The following is an 18,084-nucleotide window of genomic DNA, read 5'->3' on the forward strand; positions in this document are numbered from 1 at the left end:
ATGTCAGCAAAATTTGTCAAAAGACTATTTCACAAGCTAAAAGGTCCAAAAGTCAAAGCATGCTAAAATTCTCCAGAAGAGAAAATGCTGACCTGCCTCTAGGTGAGGTCACCCTCCCATGGAAAGAAGCAGAAGCCGTCAAAGGATTAGGCAGTTAACAAAATGAGGCACTTACATGTATTCACCGTTCTGGCAACATTAAGGTTAATTTAGAGAATAGAATCATAGAATTGTTTTGGTTGGAAAGGACCTTTAAGATCATCAAGTCCAACCGTTAACCTCCTCAAACTACGTCTGCTGTGCTCAGACTATTATTTCTTCCCCTTTAGCTTGAAGGACTTCTAGGCTCTCTAGATTCCCCCTCCTGCAGATGAGGAGGGGTGGGAAGCAACTCACTGCAGCCTCTACAGACTGTGCTGGGCTGTAGATTATATGACAAAAAAAATAAAAGACTTGCCATACTAACCCGAAGATACAGATTTTACATCCTCTTCACCAAAGCAGACACCTAATTACCTTGACTTGTCTAAGCTTACATGTGCTACACCTTGGCAACACTCTCATCTCTGAAAAAGCATGACACCCAGTATCCATGTCCCAGGATCAGGACAGAACAAATCCTTCTTCTGCTATCTTGCCAGTAACCTTTTTTCTAAAACAAAACAAAAGAAACAAAAAACTCTGTATAATAAACCTATTCTGCTAATTTCTTTCACAATGTATCTAAAGTCCTAAATAATTAGAAGGAAAGTTAGAGGACTTTGCACACTCGTAACAGCAGACCTTGCCCAGCTAATTTTCCAAATGAATCGAGAATCCAGATCCAACCAACTACACATTAGTCACCTGGCTAGCAAGGAGGACTTAGCTTACATTAATGAACACAAGACTTCATTAAAACATAGTTTTAAGTTTAGCAGTATGACAGAATGATCTATTGAAGGAGGAAAGGGACAGCACTGAAACTGCAGACTCAGTTATTTCTTGCTACTTATTACTAACAAATTAATATAAATTAAAAATCAATACAGCAGGATAGTGCAACACAAATGCTAATATCCATGAAGAGAGGATGTGGGAGACCCATCATCCCTGTGCTGCCAGGCACATCACCATAATTCTGCAGGACTGGAAAGGACAGGGATAAGCTGCTTTCCCCAGCAGAGGCAGAATTTGCATCAGCTTCCCCTCTGCACTCAATTTCCTATTCCCTCACCCCCAAACCACCATCTTCTGGTGCAGATGGGACTGGTACCAACTTTGAATTTACTATAGTGAGGAAGCCTGTCACAGAGCTACTTGAGCTATTTGCTTCTGTCATTAAGAATGACCACAGAGTGAATGGGAACACAGAATCACAGAATCACAGAATCAACCAGGTTGGAAGAGACCTCAGGGATCATCGAGTCCAACCGTTGCCCTGACACCACCCTGTCAACTAGACCATGGCACTAAGTGCCATAAACACATTTATAGTATTTCATCTTAAGCATCGTATCCTAGATTATTTGCAAGGCCACTGATGACTCCAGTAATCTTGGTCAGTCAAAAGCCAAATCACATAGCCAAGATAAATTCTGACAAGTTTATTATGTAGTTGCACTTACCCACAAGGAGGAGGAAGGAAAACTGGTGCCACACAGCTGAGAAAGGCGGCTTCGTCTGTATGACCTGCAATTTAGATACATTTCATATACAAAATGCAGAAATTTCACCATCATGGCAACTCAGAAAATATTCACGAAGGTGACTTGCCACATATTATTTAAACTGGATTCATAGCCTTTTATTTTTTAATTGCACTATGTAGGAAGACTATCTAAAAAGTTTTTTTTTAAAAAAAAATCACATCACTTTTACTGCTTTTACATTCAAAAATATCAATCCTCTTTCGGTTCAGTAACACATTTCTCATAAGCACATGTATGCTTATTCTTCTATCAAAAAGGCAGCTACAAATACCTAACTGTCAAAGTATTTAACAGAATTAATCATGTATTTAATTTTAATTTTTAAAAAAATAAAAATTGGTTGTCTTTCCCTTGTCAGTAACTCCCCACCCATGGAATTCATCCTTATATCCTAACTTGCTACTCGTGCTACTCACACCTTCTTTCCAACTACTTCATAGCGACCTAAACATTTAATACATATTCCTTTAAAGAAATTTGAGTGAATTTATTGTATAAAATTATGATTGGCATGGTACAGAAAAGTTCCTTTTAATGCACATTTCCCATTAACTTCTACACAAATATTACAAGTATCAAGCAAAATGCAAAAGTCTTAAGAACTAATTACATACTACAAAAGTGTTCACATAGTGAAGTTACTCTGGTTACAAAATGTCATGGAAATAAAAGCACTTCAAAATACATATTTGGGAAATGTTCTCAAATAACCATCACAACCTTAAGTTAGTTAAAAATGCAAAGAAAGAGATACCCTCTTGAAAACACTGTTATTGATTTGGCAAGATGGAGAAAAGTTCAGATCAGTTTGTTTATTGAAGGATTGTTCTTCCCAAGAAAGAAAAAAAAATAAAAAACCTTTAGTTAAGAAAGGGCTCAATTATACCATGATGACAAATAACGCCATCAAAAAGTTATCTGGCTCTTGTTTTCACACAGGAGCTGTCAGAGGCAGAGATGTGTAAATGAACACTTTCAGGTATATACAGATCGCCTTTTCAAAACAAACTAACCAAAGAAACAAACAAAAAAAAAACAAACCCCAAAACAACAAAAAGGATACAATCTGAACTTTGTTGTTTCATTTAACTAGTTCAGTTCCTTAGGTCACCAGACCCAAGAACAGCAGTCTGCAAAGGATACGTATTTAAAGAACAAAACTGCGTCCACTACCAAGGAATGCACAGATGTCATGTTATGCGAGTACCGTACATCCTCACAGTAAGACTGTTAGAGGCTATCAAGTCTCTGCTTCCCAATGACCTTGAAGACCTGCTATTCTCAACAAGACAGAAGTGTTTGAACCCAGCAAACAGCCTCACAAAAAGGAGGCAGAGTCATACTGTTAGAAAATAAAACAAAAATCTTGAAGACTGAAAGCATCCTTTAAAACTTACACAAAATAACTACAAAATAAGCAATACTTTATGTTATTTTTGTATCAGATGACTTGGGTGTGTTTGAGCAATTGAACACTGGTACATATATCTACATGAAACTCACACATACAAGACATTACGTTCAGGCATTATTGTTGTTTTCCTTTTACACACACACACAAGTTACTACCTGGTTATCCAGCCTATTCAAACGCAGTGAAAAACAGTCCACAGCACGCGTAAAAGGAGCATTATCCAATAGTGTAGTCTTGCAAAAATGGAGTCAGAATTCCTGAGTCTCAGAGACATTACTGTCCTCCTCCATTACTGGATTATTTATTTTTCCAAGGAGAGCCTCTAGTTTTCATTTCTTCACTCTGATGAAATTTATAATAGATTGCGTCTTTTAAAAAATGTAAAACTTTTAGAAAAAAACATGCCAACCAAAGTGAATTTTTAAAGCTTTTTAAAGGGAGGGGGGATTCATTTACAAAATAAAGGCCACCTTCATGTAAAATTTGTACTGCCAGTATCCCATCATTTTGTTTAAAGGTGAGATGTAGCTCCCTGTTCTGGAAGTCCTACTACATGCAGTCATGTGAGTTGAAAAACTCCATCAACAGTTAAAAATATTATAAATAGGACTAATGTGGAACAGCCCTTTGTTACAATCACCAAGGTGGTCAAACCAATGCAACAGTTAAGTCATGAAGTCTGCTTCAAATAGTCACTGCAATCTATTATAACTTCTGTATTTTCCCTTTTACTTTGCATATTACACAGTGTAACTTAAAATGTTATTTAAGAGCACTTCAGTCCCACAATGTAGGATTTAAGCTTGTGTGAATACATATGCATGGCTCTGCAACATTTTTAATGACTTATAAAAATACATTCAACCAAAACTTTATATAGGGTTCTCTCTCTTTTTTTTTTTTTTAAATCAAAAATGAAGGAAAAGCCAAATGGTCCCATCATTAGCTAAATAATACACTCCAAGTTCTGGAAGCAATTCCAAAGCAAAAGCACATTCAAGAATAACATACATTGAATTGCATACTTTCTCATTCATCTTTATCAGTAATAAAATTCTACTGCATATAATTATTCAGCCTTATAAATAATGCTAAGCAGAAAAATATTCACCTCTGTGCTACTTTTCTCAGTTTATAGAAGCATTTCTCAGTTCATAGGAGCAAAGGAAAAAAACCTAAAGTGCAGACTACAGGCCATGACAGGCATAATAAATGACCAAAGGTGCAACCAAATTTGCATTTACATCTTAAGTTACTTCACTGTCTTTCTTTTCTTGCTAGAATTCACCCCGTGTGCAATTGAAGAGCTGGTCAGTTGGTTTGTGCCACAGTACAACCTGTAACCACTTGTAATTTTTTTGAAAACTAGTTGAATTGTCCATAGATATTTCTAGGCAATAGCTCAGGTTCACAAAACCTTACTTTATTAATACTTGAAATCACACAATATTGACACCTCCTCCAGAGAACGCTACTGTCCTTTTGTTGCAGTATGTGGTTGAACCACTGATGCTCGGTTGACTGTCTTTAACAAGCGATGTCTTCATTTCCATTTCACATGCTACAATAGCTGCATTCAGTTCCACTTGAGCTCGGTGAACAACATAAAACATGAGTCCTATGCTTATGATAATCTGCAAATAAAACAAGAGAGTGTTGTAGGCTATATAAACTGTAAGCATGAATACAAAGCAACTGTTCTGAGAAAAAAACCAAAAAGTCATTGACAAAGATTCATGGAGGCATCTGTTAACTAAATGCTTCACAGGCAAGACATTAGAAGGGAAATGAACCAATGAGTGGCTCTAAACCTACGTACGCTAACAACATAACTAGCATATCAGAACAAACACATTACCTAGAACTTAAATATTGACATGAATTGAAAAGATATTTTCTTTCTTTCCATTGCCATCCACATACTTGTTAGACAGCAATCCCTTCACTTTCTCTCTTGCCAAAAATGTTTCCACAAAGAAACGACATGGTGTATTTCTGTAAGTCAAAAGGGCTGTTTTCCATGTACCAAGTGAATAGTAGATTGAAACCGTACTGGGCATCTGCAACTCGCAAAACAGCAGAGACAGAAGATGATGCAGAGGAAATGAAGTAAAACTTCTTTTCCTTGTCCCTCTAGTGTGGAAGATAGCAGAGAGCAGAGGTGTCACTGTGCTTCTTGGATATCAGGACTAAACTGGACAGAATCAGAGTTTCTGAGCGACTTACAGTAGTCTGTATGGGAAGAACTTGGTTTCTGGAGGATGGCTCAGGGAGGGGACAGGATGTTGGTGGTGTGGGGTTTTTTGTTTGTTTGTTTAAAGGAGGAAATATTGTCCAAAACTTGGGGTTTAGGTCAGGCTTTTGCTCTGAATGTTATTTCTAAGAATTTTTAAACTTTCACCACAAAAATTATCAAGAATAAACCTGGACAATTTTTGCTTAGAAATTACTTATTCATGACATTGGCATGCACTGCACTCCCCAGTGGCGGCCTTTGGTTTCAATACAACACAGGTTAAGTTTTCAGCTGAGATCCTCCTTAAAAAAAAATAAAATCTTCAAATAAAAATCAAGCTGTCTCGCAGTTAAGAATCCCTTTGAAAGAAGGAAATTCCTCCGCCTTTTTAAAGAATGTTTTCTGAAACTAGCTGGAATCTGCAACTTCCTTTCAAAGAACCAAAAAGGTTATATTGTTTACAACAGAACCTAAAGTTTTGAGTCCAAAATCTGAACTTCATTATTAATTGGTGGGGCTATGTTTTCTTTAACATTAAGGACTATAACTTAAAACATCTGTCAGCACAGCATAAAAGATGCTAGAATATCACTGAGTAAGATGATTAATTGACAAGTATGGTCACAGGATAGCTGCAGCTGGAAAGCATCCCCAGCGGTCTCTGAGCCCAACCCTGAGGTTGCTCAGGACTTTTGTCCACTCAGGTCTTGAAAACTTCCAAGGATAGAGATTTCACCACCTCTCTGGGCAACCTACTCCACTGCTTGACTATCCTTGTGGTGAAGATGTTCCTCGCTAATTCAAGTTACACATTTCAAAAGCTGGCCAATGTAAGAGTCAAAAGAGACTATGGAGATCTATTCTAAAAGCTTACTCAAATATTTAAATTTGACTGGTTTTAAAAATATTACTACAAGTTGCCTAGTTCCCTAGATGAATAATTTAAAAATATATACACACAGACTACCATGAAACATGAAGGATTTTTAGAGCTATTTACTAAATCAAAGTCCCATCAAAGCCCAACCAGGCAAAGCACCAGGCAGATGCCAGAGAGAAAGCAGGAGAACATAAGTAGTCCCTCCACTAACGGACTCCCCTCAACTTATTCAGTCAGGTCCCAAGGATTGCTCTCAAGGAGCTGAGTACTCTTATTCAAACATTCAGCCTCTCCAGCTAACACTTACCTGAGTGACAGTTATGTTACAACCTATATTATCTACAAAGGAGAGCCAATGTCATTAAAAAAAACCCCAAACCTAATAGTGGATAAAAAAGGAAAATACCACTAAAAGCTACTACCCTGGAAATAACATTTCACAACTAAAATGAAAGTTCATCAAGTAACCATTTATTTTCTCTTTGATCTATTGAGGCCAGTTACCCACATTTACAAAGGCATTTTTAATACTCATAAACCTGTTCTATGAAGCCTATAAATTATACGTTCCATTTAAGAACACACAAGTTTGGGGGGGGGGCGGGGGTATGGAGGAGGAGGTTTAAAATGGTCCTAGACTTAGTTTTATATCTTAGCGTTGTTAAACATCAGCTTTACGATTGTAAAAACTGAGGAAGATAAATGACTGCAGTACCAACTGCAAGTGTGCAAAGCATGGTAACTGCTGTTCAAACACAGCCTGAAGTACTGATGCTGTCAGAAGAGGTTTTAATATATAGTCTGGTTCTGAAATACTCATGACTTCTATGTTCCTAATGGTCTCAGACTTAACGCTTAACCCAAAGCTTTATTGACAAATTATTTCATCAGCTAAGCTCATGCAAAGGTACTATATACTTCTCATGAATTTACTCACTTGCAAAATTAGGATAAGCTGATTTAGGCATTAGCAAAATTGTATTTCTACAGAACTTTTCATCCCAAATACCTATGCAAAATCGGGAGTGTTCAATGCTAATAGTGAACACTGCCCAGGTGCTGGGTCTAAGCACCCTGAGCACACCACTTCACAGCTGGTGGCACAAGGGCTTTTGTGTAGAGGTGGCTTGACAAGTCTAGAATTCAGCAGGAGACTACCACAAAGGGCAAGAGAAGAAAACTTGACAAAACTGTAGCAGAAAGAGAAAAAGACAACACTGAGTAAGTTCTGCTTTGTGTCACGTGAGGTATGAGAGAATTAAACTTTTTGAACAGAAGAAAGCAACAAAAGAAAACAGTACACTGGAAATCCATTTCTCTGGGTATCTAGCAGTCAATAAGCCTCTGAAAAAGAAACGTCAGCTCAGTTTAGTCAATCTACTGAAAATACCAATAACCGAGTTATAAAATAACTAACAGAAGTTGTGGATGCCCCTTCCCTGGCAGTGTTTAAGGCCAGATTGGATGGGGCTTTGAGCAATCTGGTCTAGTGGAAAGGTGTCCCTGCCTGTGGCAGGGGGGTTGGAACTAGATGATCTTTAAGGTCCCTTCCAATGCAAACCATTCTATGATTCTATGAAATTAAACACTTTTAAAAACCTGCTACTTTTCAATTCCACACACCATTCTTGCTTAGCTCTCAGTCTGTAAGAGCTCAGCTGCCTCAGACTAGGGAGCTGTTATGCCAACAGAGAGCAGCTCTTAACCCCGAGACCTCCTGCGTTCCCCCAAACCTCCTGCACCCCACCCCTTTCACACCGGAGGCGGTGCAGTCTGAAAGAGAAATCAGCAATGCTGAATCTCTCTACATCTCATACATGTTCCTATGGGCATGCAGTTTCCAAAACGAAGATTCAATGACTTGAAGAGACAAAGCTACAGGAAGGAAACTTGCCTACTGTCTCCAGAAGCAGGGTCCTGTCTTGAATCCTACTGGTACAGCAGATGAGCAAGAAATTAGGGGGATAAAGAAATAAACTCAAACACAAGATGATGACTGTTTCCAAGAGTAACTGCTTACCCAAGCAGTCATAAAGAGACTGACATTGCTGTTACCAAAGTCTATGAAAGCAATAATTTTAACTTACCTGTAAACTGAATATAAAATAGCCACTAACACTTTGTTCTGCAATCACATCCTCCATGGTGCGCAAAGTAGTGCCCAAATACGAGTTCAGGAGCTGAGTAGGTAGCAGCCCAACTGAAGAAGCCATCAGGTAGTTGGGTAGTGACAAATCTGTAATCTGAGTAAAAGACAGCATAAGAAATAGAGCACAGTTCCAACAAAATCTATGTGCACAACCAACCAGACTGCCACTCCCACAAATATCCATGCAAAAGAAGGAAAGAATTTCTTACATTCCTTCTCTGAAACTTTCCATTGTGCATGAATCTAAGATAACACAACAAAACAGTATGTGGCTAGTTTTCATCTGGCCTTTTTAAAGTTACTAGGTTTTATTTCATTTCATCTCACATCATGTAACATCTCTGTGCAAGTCATTAACTAAGGATGCAACTACACTGTTCATTGAAGATGTTTATTTCTTCATGATGAACAAAGCCCTACAATTTATGAGAATTTGCTTGCAGGAAGACATTACTTTATCAAATGTGAAGGTCTAAAGCAAAAATCTATTTACTTTGCATTTTACATGTATGCAACTAATGAAAGAGGTAATTGTTCAAAATTTCACTGTATTAAATATGATTTAGGTAAACAGAATGGCAGATACAATTTGCCTCTGCAAGGGGACTTACATATATAGCTCATTAAGATACAGATATCTATCGGTGATCTCCATCAGCAATATCTATCTATATCTATACTGATATACATAGGCATCATTAAGATTCTCTACCAAAGATGTTTTACATCCCACGTTAATTAGTGAACAAAATAGTACATATGGCTATAGCTTTTGTTAGTTTCTCCGGAAAAAAAACACTAATAATACTTGAAGATACTTTCCTCTCTTTGCTGTGAAATTTCTGTTCCGAGTCAGTAGGTGGACAGTTCACAGGGGAACAAAGTACGTGGTACTCGCTAAATTAGTATCAGCAGCCATTGGGAAATATTAAATGCAAGAGCCAAGAGGCCATAAGATATTTACGCAAGAAAAATGAAAACAGGAGGAAACTATGGGCTAAAAATTAGTATGAAAAGGGTGATTTTGAAACAAGCAGTCTAAGGAATTTTCCAGACAATTCAGTTGATCACATAGTAATAAAACGAGTTCTAATTAAGAACAGCCCCTAACACTGGGAGCCTACATGGAAATTATTGACCTTGACAGTTTTGTACAATGTCGAAGACAAGAGAATAGCAGCAAAGTTACTCATTTCATCATGCTATTCTTAAAATAAACTTTGGTTACTATGAAAATCACAGTGCTGGATTCTTGGAGCTCTAAGCACCACCAGTGGAAAGTTTCTGGGAGGAAGGATGGGCAGCGGAGGAGGAGAACGCAAATGAAGCATAAAGATGAAGAATAATTCACTGGAACAAGATCCCATAAGCCAATTCCAAACTTCACACTGCAAATTATACTTCCCACAGACTGAAATACATACCAGCAACACAAATAATACATTTCCCTCTCTATACAAGATTAATTTAGATGTATAATGAAAAAGCACTACATAATTATGTCAGAAGTTCACATTTGACCGATGCTTTGAAAATACTTTTTTTTTAAATATTATAGTAATCTAGGCCATGTAACAAGAATGCACAACTGAAACTTCCCATATTGCCAAGAGAATGAAGGAGCTGCTATTAGAAGTCTCTGAAATACTAATGCTGAGGCAAGATTTGCTAAGTAGGACACAGTCATTAAATCTAATGGAGCTGGGAAACTTCCCAAAGATTGTTTTAACACTCCTGGGCACCTCTTTCATTTCTGTATACGTATTAAGGACACTCTGGTTGCAGAGCAACACGTCTGCACGTCTGGATCTGTCCTGAAGCAACTGGACCTCCTGGGTCATGCGAGAGACTCTTTCCAAATGCAGCAGATGCTGCCAATGGACACCCTGGACTGAGACTTGTGCTTCCCACTAAAATGAAAGTTAAGGACAGGAGGGGAAAAATCTGCAGGTGTCATTTAAACCCCTGGTTTGCAGGTTTTAGATCTACAGTGGTGTCCTTTCCCCCAGAAGGCACAGGAAGTGCCTTACAGCTTTCCATGTCTTTCCTTCTATGAAACTTTACCTGTTCTAGAAACCTGCCAGACTGAGGTCTGCGTGGCCAAGCTACCAAACAGAGACTACCAGGACTCTGTTTCTACAGAAAGCTCAAGACAGCAAAAATTAACAGTGAAATCCCAACGCGACCATGGATGCAATTGTTATACACCATACTGATGTATTAAAATAAAATTAAGAACTACCTAACCACTCTGGTAACAAGAGTGTTAGCCAGAAATTCTCCCACTAAGCCTTGGACAGGCTTTGTCCAGTAAAACTTTTGTGTACTCTTTGCAGCTGACACCTTTACTTCAGTCCTGTCAAAGAATAAACGCTTGTGTCAGGACTTTGCTGGGGGCTCACATGCCTTTGGGGATTGCAGCAGATTTCTCTTCCCTCAACTTATGAAATCCCGTGTTTCAGATCAGGTAGGCTTAGCAACTGAGAGCAAAGGATAATTCTGATGCTCTTTATTTTCTCAAAAAAACCCCAAAACAAAAACAGGTAGGGAATAAAAAAAACCAAACCAAAACATAAAATTGGTAGCAACTTTCCAACAAGCAGAGCAAGCAGCCTGCATGTTCCTGCAAAGCAGGTACCATTTCTTGAACTCTGATTTCACTGTGTGCATTTCTGGAAATGAAGATGCACACACGGACAGATTATTTCTTCCATACAATACTCATTTCAGAGGAGAAAGAAGAAATACGAGTTCTGATCTAAGCTACACCTGGCACTGCAAATAATCTGTTTGCACAAACCTAGCTCCAGGGACCCAGCAGTGGGAAGGAGGTGATAACCTGCATACCAGGCCTCCTTACAGACCTGCCTTCAGAACACTCAGAGTCGCCATGGGGAGAGGGCTGTGTGTGGGCAAACACTTCAGCAAGAGCTATCAGCCCATTTCAGCAGCCCAGGCCACCCTGGCATCACAGGAGCGACAATTAAGCAAAACCCACTCAAAGGGAAATACAAACATGCTTTCAGTTAAGAAGTTTCTAGGTCTTCCTGAAAGACAAGTAAATACATTACCCCACTGCTCCTACCATCAGTGCTTTCCCAAAGAGCAGCAGAATGACCTTAAGAAGAAAGATGTTAATGTTTGGCTGGTAAGAAACTAAGAAATTCGTGTTAATGTTGTTCTTGCGCTGTTTCAAACAATATGATCCCATCACTATCAAATGCCAGGAAGCTCTTCCTTCCTTCTCTACACTCCCCTGCAATTCAACCTCCCCAAAACCCCCAGCAGATGGTACAAGCTGCTGAACAAGTGCTTGCAGAAACCCATTAATCCCAGCCCTCTCACATCAGGGTTATGCCTTGTCCTGGACCTCATCTGTCACTTCCTCCCTTCCCTCTCATTTGAGTATTCTCAGTACCTCCAGTTCAGTTATAAATATGCACATAAAAAACACACACAGACCAGACCGATGGAAAATTAAAGATGCTTAAGTTTTAAGTTCACTGTTCTTTCTGCTACTATTAAAAGCGACCCTTTTCAAAGTAATTGCTGAAGTTGCTAGCATGAAGAATGGATAGATGGCTAGGGCACCCCAAACTCCCTTGCATTTTAAACTTAAGTAAAGCATTCAGTTTTCAAACAAGTCAGGTTTCAAAGAAATGACAGCTCGGTCTGTGTAAGTAGAATTTTATATTCTATACGTAGCTTAAACTTGATTCACAGTGAGAAACTGCCTTGAATTCCCAGATTTGCATGCAACACTCATTTTTCAGTAATCTAGCAGTTCTTATTAAATGTTCTCATTTAAAAATGGAACACACGGTGCTTTATTTGACTATACTGCAAAGTAATAAATCTGGAGTAATAAATGCAACCCAAACTAATTATAGCAGGCAACATCCAAGTTATTTGGCATACTTGAGAATCTGGTTTCATCTCATTTCCTATCTGTTGCTTTAACATTGAAACCTTCCACTTGGAAAGAAAATTATTTAGCTTGCAGAACTTAGAGAATACAAAACACTGACTTACAGCATCATTTTAATATTGCACTGGCCTGAATACTCTGCTGAATTGTGTTTCCAACAGAACGGTTATGCCAGGAAGGAAATCATTTTAACTCGGTAACTCTGGTCAGTTCTTCAGATCCAACACTACCCTACAACAGCTGCTGACTACTTCAAGTGACACCCAGAAGCTGTGAACAACCAAAGCAGAACAGGTCTCCCCACTTTAGGAGGGCCACACTGTAAGGAGAGAGCTTCATCTGCTACACCGGGACCTTGGGCTCTGGGGGGGACTCTGTTCCCAGCCACACAGGTCTAAGCTTCCTCAGTCCTGCAGTAATACAGGTAAATAAATAGAACAGCTGAGGTTCTTCTCATTTATAACAAGGAAATGGTTAAAAGGATCTGCTTAAAAAGAAATTATAAGTTGCTACAGCTTTTATGGGCAGAGACTGCAGCTCTTGAGCCGAATGCCCCAGCACACACAGTTTTATACATAGCAATTTTAAATATTTGATGTCGGTGTTAACCCCTAAAAATTGCATGGATTAATTTTTTTCTTAAATAACAGATTTTGTATTCAGTGACCTACTCATGTCAACTAGATGATTCTGTCAAAACTAAGAAACTGCTTCAGAAGGGTAAAGGATCAGGACTGCAGACAGGGGAAGGCAAGTGTGCTGTAACAAAGTGGCAGACTAAAACACTTGTTGAGAAGGTCTCTTGCATTAAAGAACATGAGTTACTTCTAAACATTGTAAATATTTCACAATCTGGTTTGCTTTGTTTTGATTTCATTGAGCAGATGCTACTGAGGCATAATACACAGCCAAAACCAGATCCTTCAGACAAAGCACTCAGGAAGAGATGAGGGTCTGAAATTGTCATTATCAGCATGATGGTACTCCAAAAGGGTACCCCCTATGTTCTTCTTTACTTTCTCCTTTAAGATGGTCAAAGAGAACAGTAAGATTATAAACTTTAAATAATTATTCTTAAAGAATACACCAATCTTCATCTAAACGTAGAAAGAAAAGCACAACTAACCCTTTTCCAAACTCAAGTTTAAACTAACTTTCAGTATCACTCTGGCATACAGTCCCTTTTCAGCTCTGAGCCTACATCTTACTGCTCTGCCCAAAATATGTGACCTCTCTCGTGTGCATGGACTTAACACCCTGTATGGATTTGCCAGATGTATGCTACAAAGATCAAGCAAACTGAGCAAGAATTTTAATCTGTCCACTTCTTTCTTTCCACTATGATTATTTCTATTAAGTAGTTTAGGGAAATCTAGTACGACTGCTTAAAAATACAATTCTTCCTCCTGCTCAGATCACTTTAAAAACACAGGCACTTTAAAACTGTTGAGTTCTCCACAGATTTTGCTTCACAGCACCTTGGTGCTTCTTTCTAGCACCAGAATATAGTCTCGAAAGCCAAAGAGCAACTCTAACACGTCACTGAACATGGCGCCTTGAAAAGTTTTCTGGAGATATTCAAAACCCGCCTGGACGTGACCCTGTGCAACCTGCTCTAGGGGAACCTGCTTTGGCAGGGGGTTGGACTAGATGATCTCCAGAGGTCACTTCCAACCCTCACCATTCTGTGATTCTGTGAAAACCTGCCTGCCGTTCCTCCTCAGGCACGGAAGAGGCATTTAGCAAAAGCAGGCAGTGGGGTTGCTTTTACTGTTGTTAAAAGAAACCAAAGTTTCTTCCTGGAAAGGCAGGCAACCTCCACCAGTGACACCAGCCACTATGCTGCAAGCCATCCTTCCAGCGAGAGCTTCTTCCTTGGCCGCAAGGCCTGGGTTGGGACTCACCGCGAAGACGGCGTTCTGCAGCCCGAAGGGGATCGGCGTCAGCCGCGCCAGAGCCACCACCTTGAGGCCGCTGCCGCCCTCCACGACACGGACAATGGCACTGAGTGTCCCGCTGCCCTGGATCCTGGCCCGCGCCCAGTGTGCCAGCAGCCGTTTGCAGGCCACGTGGGCAACAAAGGTTCCGACGAGGACGCCGAGCACCATCAGCCCCATGCCCAGCACGAAGCCGTAGAGGTAGCCGGCAGCCACGTTGAGCAGGATGTAGCCCCAGCCGCAGGGGAAGGACACGACGATGAAGCCCACGGTGAAGAGCAACACACCGGCCAGGCTGTCCAGGCTCTCGGCCCAGAGCAGCAGGTCCCGCAGGTACTGGCGCACCAGGGCCAGCGAGGCAAAGCAGAGGGCAGCCAGAACGCACACGCTGAGGCAGCTCTTGCACCAGCAGGTGCCCAGGAGGCAGCAGGAGCAGCGCCAGCCCCGGGCCTCGGCCAGCCCGGGCCCGCCGCCGCCCGCCTCGGGCAGCTGGCAGAGTAGCAGCTCCGCCGGCGGCAGCCCGCCCTGCTCCGCGTAGGGCCCCAGCAGCAGTCCGCCGGCTCCCGCCGCCTCCGCCGGAACGAAGCCGACAGGGTCCCCGCAGCCTCCGCCGCCTCCTGCCGCCGTTCCGGCGGCTCGGGACAGCCAGCGGCCGAGGTCCTGCCGGGTCCCCTGCGCCGCCGCCTGCTTCACGGCCCGGGAGAGGAGCTGCAGCGCCGCGGCCCCCGCGCTCCACATCCCCCCGCCCCGCCGCCCGGCTCTAGCGCCGCTGAGCCGCCCAGCCCCGTCGCTCCCCGCCTCACCACGCAGCCTGCGGGCAGGGGTGGCCGCTCCCTCATCGCCCCGCCATGTCCCGGCTCCCGGCGCCGGAGCCCAGCCGAGGGCCGGGCGGGGGCGGGGAAGCGGCAGCGGGGAGGGCGGGGAGGAGGGGCTCGCGCTTCGCCGCCGCGCGGGCCCGGCGGGTGGAGGGGACGCGGTGGCCTCCGCGCTAGCTCCCCCCTCGGCCGCGCCGCCGGGGCTGCGGCGTTAGGCGGCGGCGCCGCGCTCTCCGTCCCGGCAGTGGCAGCGGCGGCCCTGGCGGAGCGCGAGTCCCGGGGGGCGGCAGCGGCGGTGGCAGCAGCAACCGCGGCAGCGGGGCTCCATCTCCCGGCACGCTGGGCTCCCGCTCCCGCTCCGGGAAGCGCCTTCTCGGAGCGGCGGTGCCGATGTGGCAGCCCGGACGCCGCTCGCAGCGGAGAGGGAGGAGGCTCGGCTCCGGCGGCAGCAGCAGCGCCCTGCCCCGCTGCGGGGCTCGGCGGTAGCGCCGCGGCCAGGCCCGCCCCTCGCCCCGCCCCGGCAGCGCGGCGCCCGCGGGGGTGTGCCTCAGCCGGGCCTTCCCGCCTCGCCCTCGCCCTCGCCTCGCCTTCGCCTCAAGCTGCGGGCGGGCTACGGCAGCCTGTCACGCCTCACTTAGGCGGCTCACGCCGGCTGCCCCTGCCGTTTTCCTGCGCCGTTCTCACAAGCCCTCATTCACGGCAGGGCCTCAGCCGGAGGGGTTTGGAGCGACCGTGCTGAAAAGCTGGTTATTTTCTGTCAGAGGATCACGTTGTTGAAGCGTCGCTGACTAGACGGTTACTCTTGGTCTCCCGTGAGACATCGGCCACTTTCCCTCGCTTACATGAAGGTTCTGTTTCACAAACACCCTGGTTTTCTCCTCTTCACAAGTGAGACAAAGCTCTCCCGGCCAGCAGCCAGGGATTTGAGCCGAGGAGAGACAACCAAGGCCCTTCTTCTCCCCCACCCCTGCCTGGTGCTTGCGGCGCCTCCACATCGGGACAGCTTGACTCCACTGCTTCACTCACATCCCTGGAAGCTCAGACACACTTTTGGATGGTTTGAGCTTGAATTTTGAGCCATTGCTAGAGAGAAAGAAACAGCCCGAATACCCAGCAAAGGCTCAATTTGGAGGGATGTTTTCTCAGGAGCCTCGCCAAGGCTCCACAGCTTCGTAGGTTGCTGTTGCTCTGGCATTACTAACGACAGGATCCATGCAGTGCGGAAAGAGTTTTGTTTTCTTTACAATGCTTAAACGTACAATGCGCTCCAGTGGAGTTATATTCCTCTGCTGGGAGATTTGCAAGCGTATATAAAATGAGAATTTGTGTGGGAGTTGCAACGGTTAAAGGGTGATTGGAAAAAAAAACAACCCGAATCTCAAAATGAAAAACGTATCTTGAAGAATGTACTGCAAATATGTTCACTTCCAAAATATGCCGTTAGGAATGATATAACCTGGGCAATCCAACAAATTAGCCAAGAAAATGACAGATGTCTTTGAGCACCACAGCAGAATAAAACAATACACAGAGCATGGTCATGGAGCAGGAGCTGAATCATCTTTGGATAAACATCCAAGCAAGGCCACAGGAATTCAACAGGACTCTGGCAGAGCTGGGACCCTCTCCCGCATGCAGAGCAGATACAGCTACAGAGCTGAGAGGCAGCGTCAGCTGGTTCCTGCAAGTGTTCCTGGTGTGCTTGTATTGTCTGAAGGGGAAAAAACCCAACCTCACACGCTCTTGAAAATTTGCCAACTGCTGGATGAAATGGTTTGCCTTTCAGGCTTACTAGTCAGTGAATTGTAAGATATTCCCATACTGTGACTGATGCAGTTGCAATGGTCTGATGACATAAGCAAGGCAAGGTCTGTAAGGAAAAGCAGTTATCTTTTAAGAGACCAATCACTACACTTAGAAAAACAGGCAGGCTCTTGAGCACACAGCTCCTGGACAAACACTTTGTGCTCCAAAAGATAGCGCTTTTTTTTCCCCCCAAGTAAGTTAGTTGATTTAGTGAATAATTTCCAACAAATGTTGTCTAACCTGTTCTTTAAAAAAGCACTGCTGGCCTGGTAAACTTCAGAAATTATTTGAAGTAATAGGAATAAAAATTACAGGTTTAGTACATATGGGTTTAAATGATTACATTACATCAACTAAAATTGCTTCTATACTTCCTCGGGCTGAGTTACTTAGATTCTTGTTGAACTCATCTGTCATTCGAGCTGATTTATTTACCTGTCATTATCTTTTGATTTGGTGTTTGTCAGCGAATCAATTTAAAACCTGAGAGGCACAGGGTAACAACCAGAGGACTGTTCTGCTTCAAGCAAAGGTGTTTCTATAGAAAGATGCTCTTATGGTGACGTGGATTGTAGTGGATACTGAAAAATTTTTGCCATGTGGGTGTTTTTCCAGGCCCATGTTGTGGGTCTGGGATATTTCCTTGATCTGTCATGAGCAACTGAGAAATACTGTTTTGCATTTTGAAACTCTGTTTCTCCTGTCTCATTTCTTATTTCAAGGAATATTAACATGTAAACACACCCATCTAAGCATGTGAGTCATCTTATTGAAATGAAAGACATTACTCATTTAGGCCCATACGACTGGTCCCCACTGAAAAGGGGTCCTGAAGCTGGAGAGTAGGATACATTAAGCCACAAATCAGGAACAAAAATAATTCTGAGTTGCGAGCTCCTGAAAACTTGCCATAGTTATTTCTGAATTGCTCTTTGGGAGGGAGAAGCAGGACTTTTTTGAGATGGTGATATTAAGGACCGTAACTTCAGTGTATGTGGAAATGCCTGTGCTGTTTAATTCTGTCAGCATTAATGTGATGGTCATTTGGTGGGAACTGGAACATTGACTAATTTATGTGAGGAGTAACCATTCTTTGGCCACAGCAGGCTGTCACCAGAAGTGCCTCCATCTTATCTGTAGTCTTCCTTGGCATACGTTCACTTACATCCACATGAAGGAAGGTGCATACACTTTGATCATGCAGGGGATATACTTTTTGCTGTTTAAC

The 18,084-nt window shown here is 42.7% G+C and overlaps 1 protein-coding gene across 2 annotated transcripts; it reads right to left on the minus strand.

Annotated features, from left to right (window-relative positions):
- Positions 1-2,279: 2,279 nt before the first annotated feature.
- On the minus strand, positions 2,280-14,973 carry TMEM64 (transmembrane protein 64). Of its 2 annotated transcripts, XM_068396804.1 has the most exons (4): positions 14,203-14,973; positions 8,309-8,464; positions 4,528-4,739; positions 2,280-3,447 (listed from the first exon to the last, which is right to left on the minus strand). In XM_068396804.1, exons 1-3 carry the CDS (start codon positions 14,971-14,973, stop codon positions 4,545-4,547), a joined length of 1,122 nt encoding a protein of 373 aa, XP_068252905.1. In that variant the 3' UTR covers positions 2,280-3,447; positions 4,528-4,544. The 2 variants fall into 2 exon arrangements, with proteins under 2 accessions (XP_068252905.1, XP_068252904.1); XM_068396803.1 differs by having other exon boundaries at positions 2,280-4,739.
- Positions 14,974-18,084: the final 3,111 nt, after the last annotated feature.

This window comes from Nyctibius grandis, chromosome 3 (assembly GCF_013368605.1).
Source record: "Nyctibius grandis isolate bNycGra1 chromosome 3, bNycGra1.pri, whole genome shotgun sequence".
NCBI classification, from domain to species: Eukaryota; Metazoa; Chordata; class Aves; order Nyctibiiformes; family Nyctibiidae; genus Nyctibius; species Nyctibius grandis.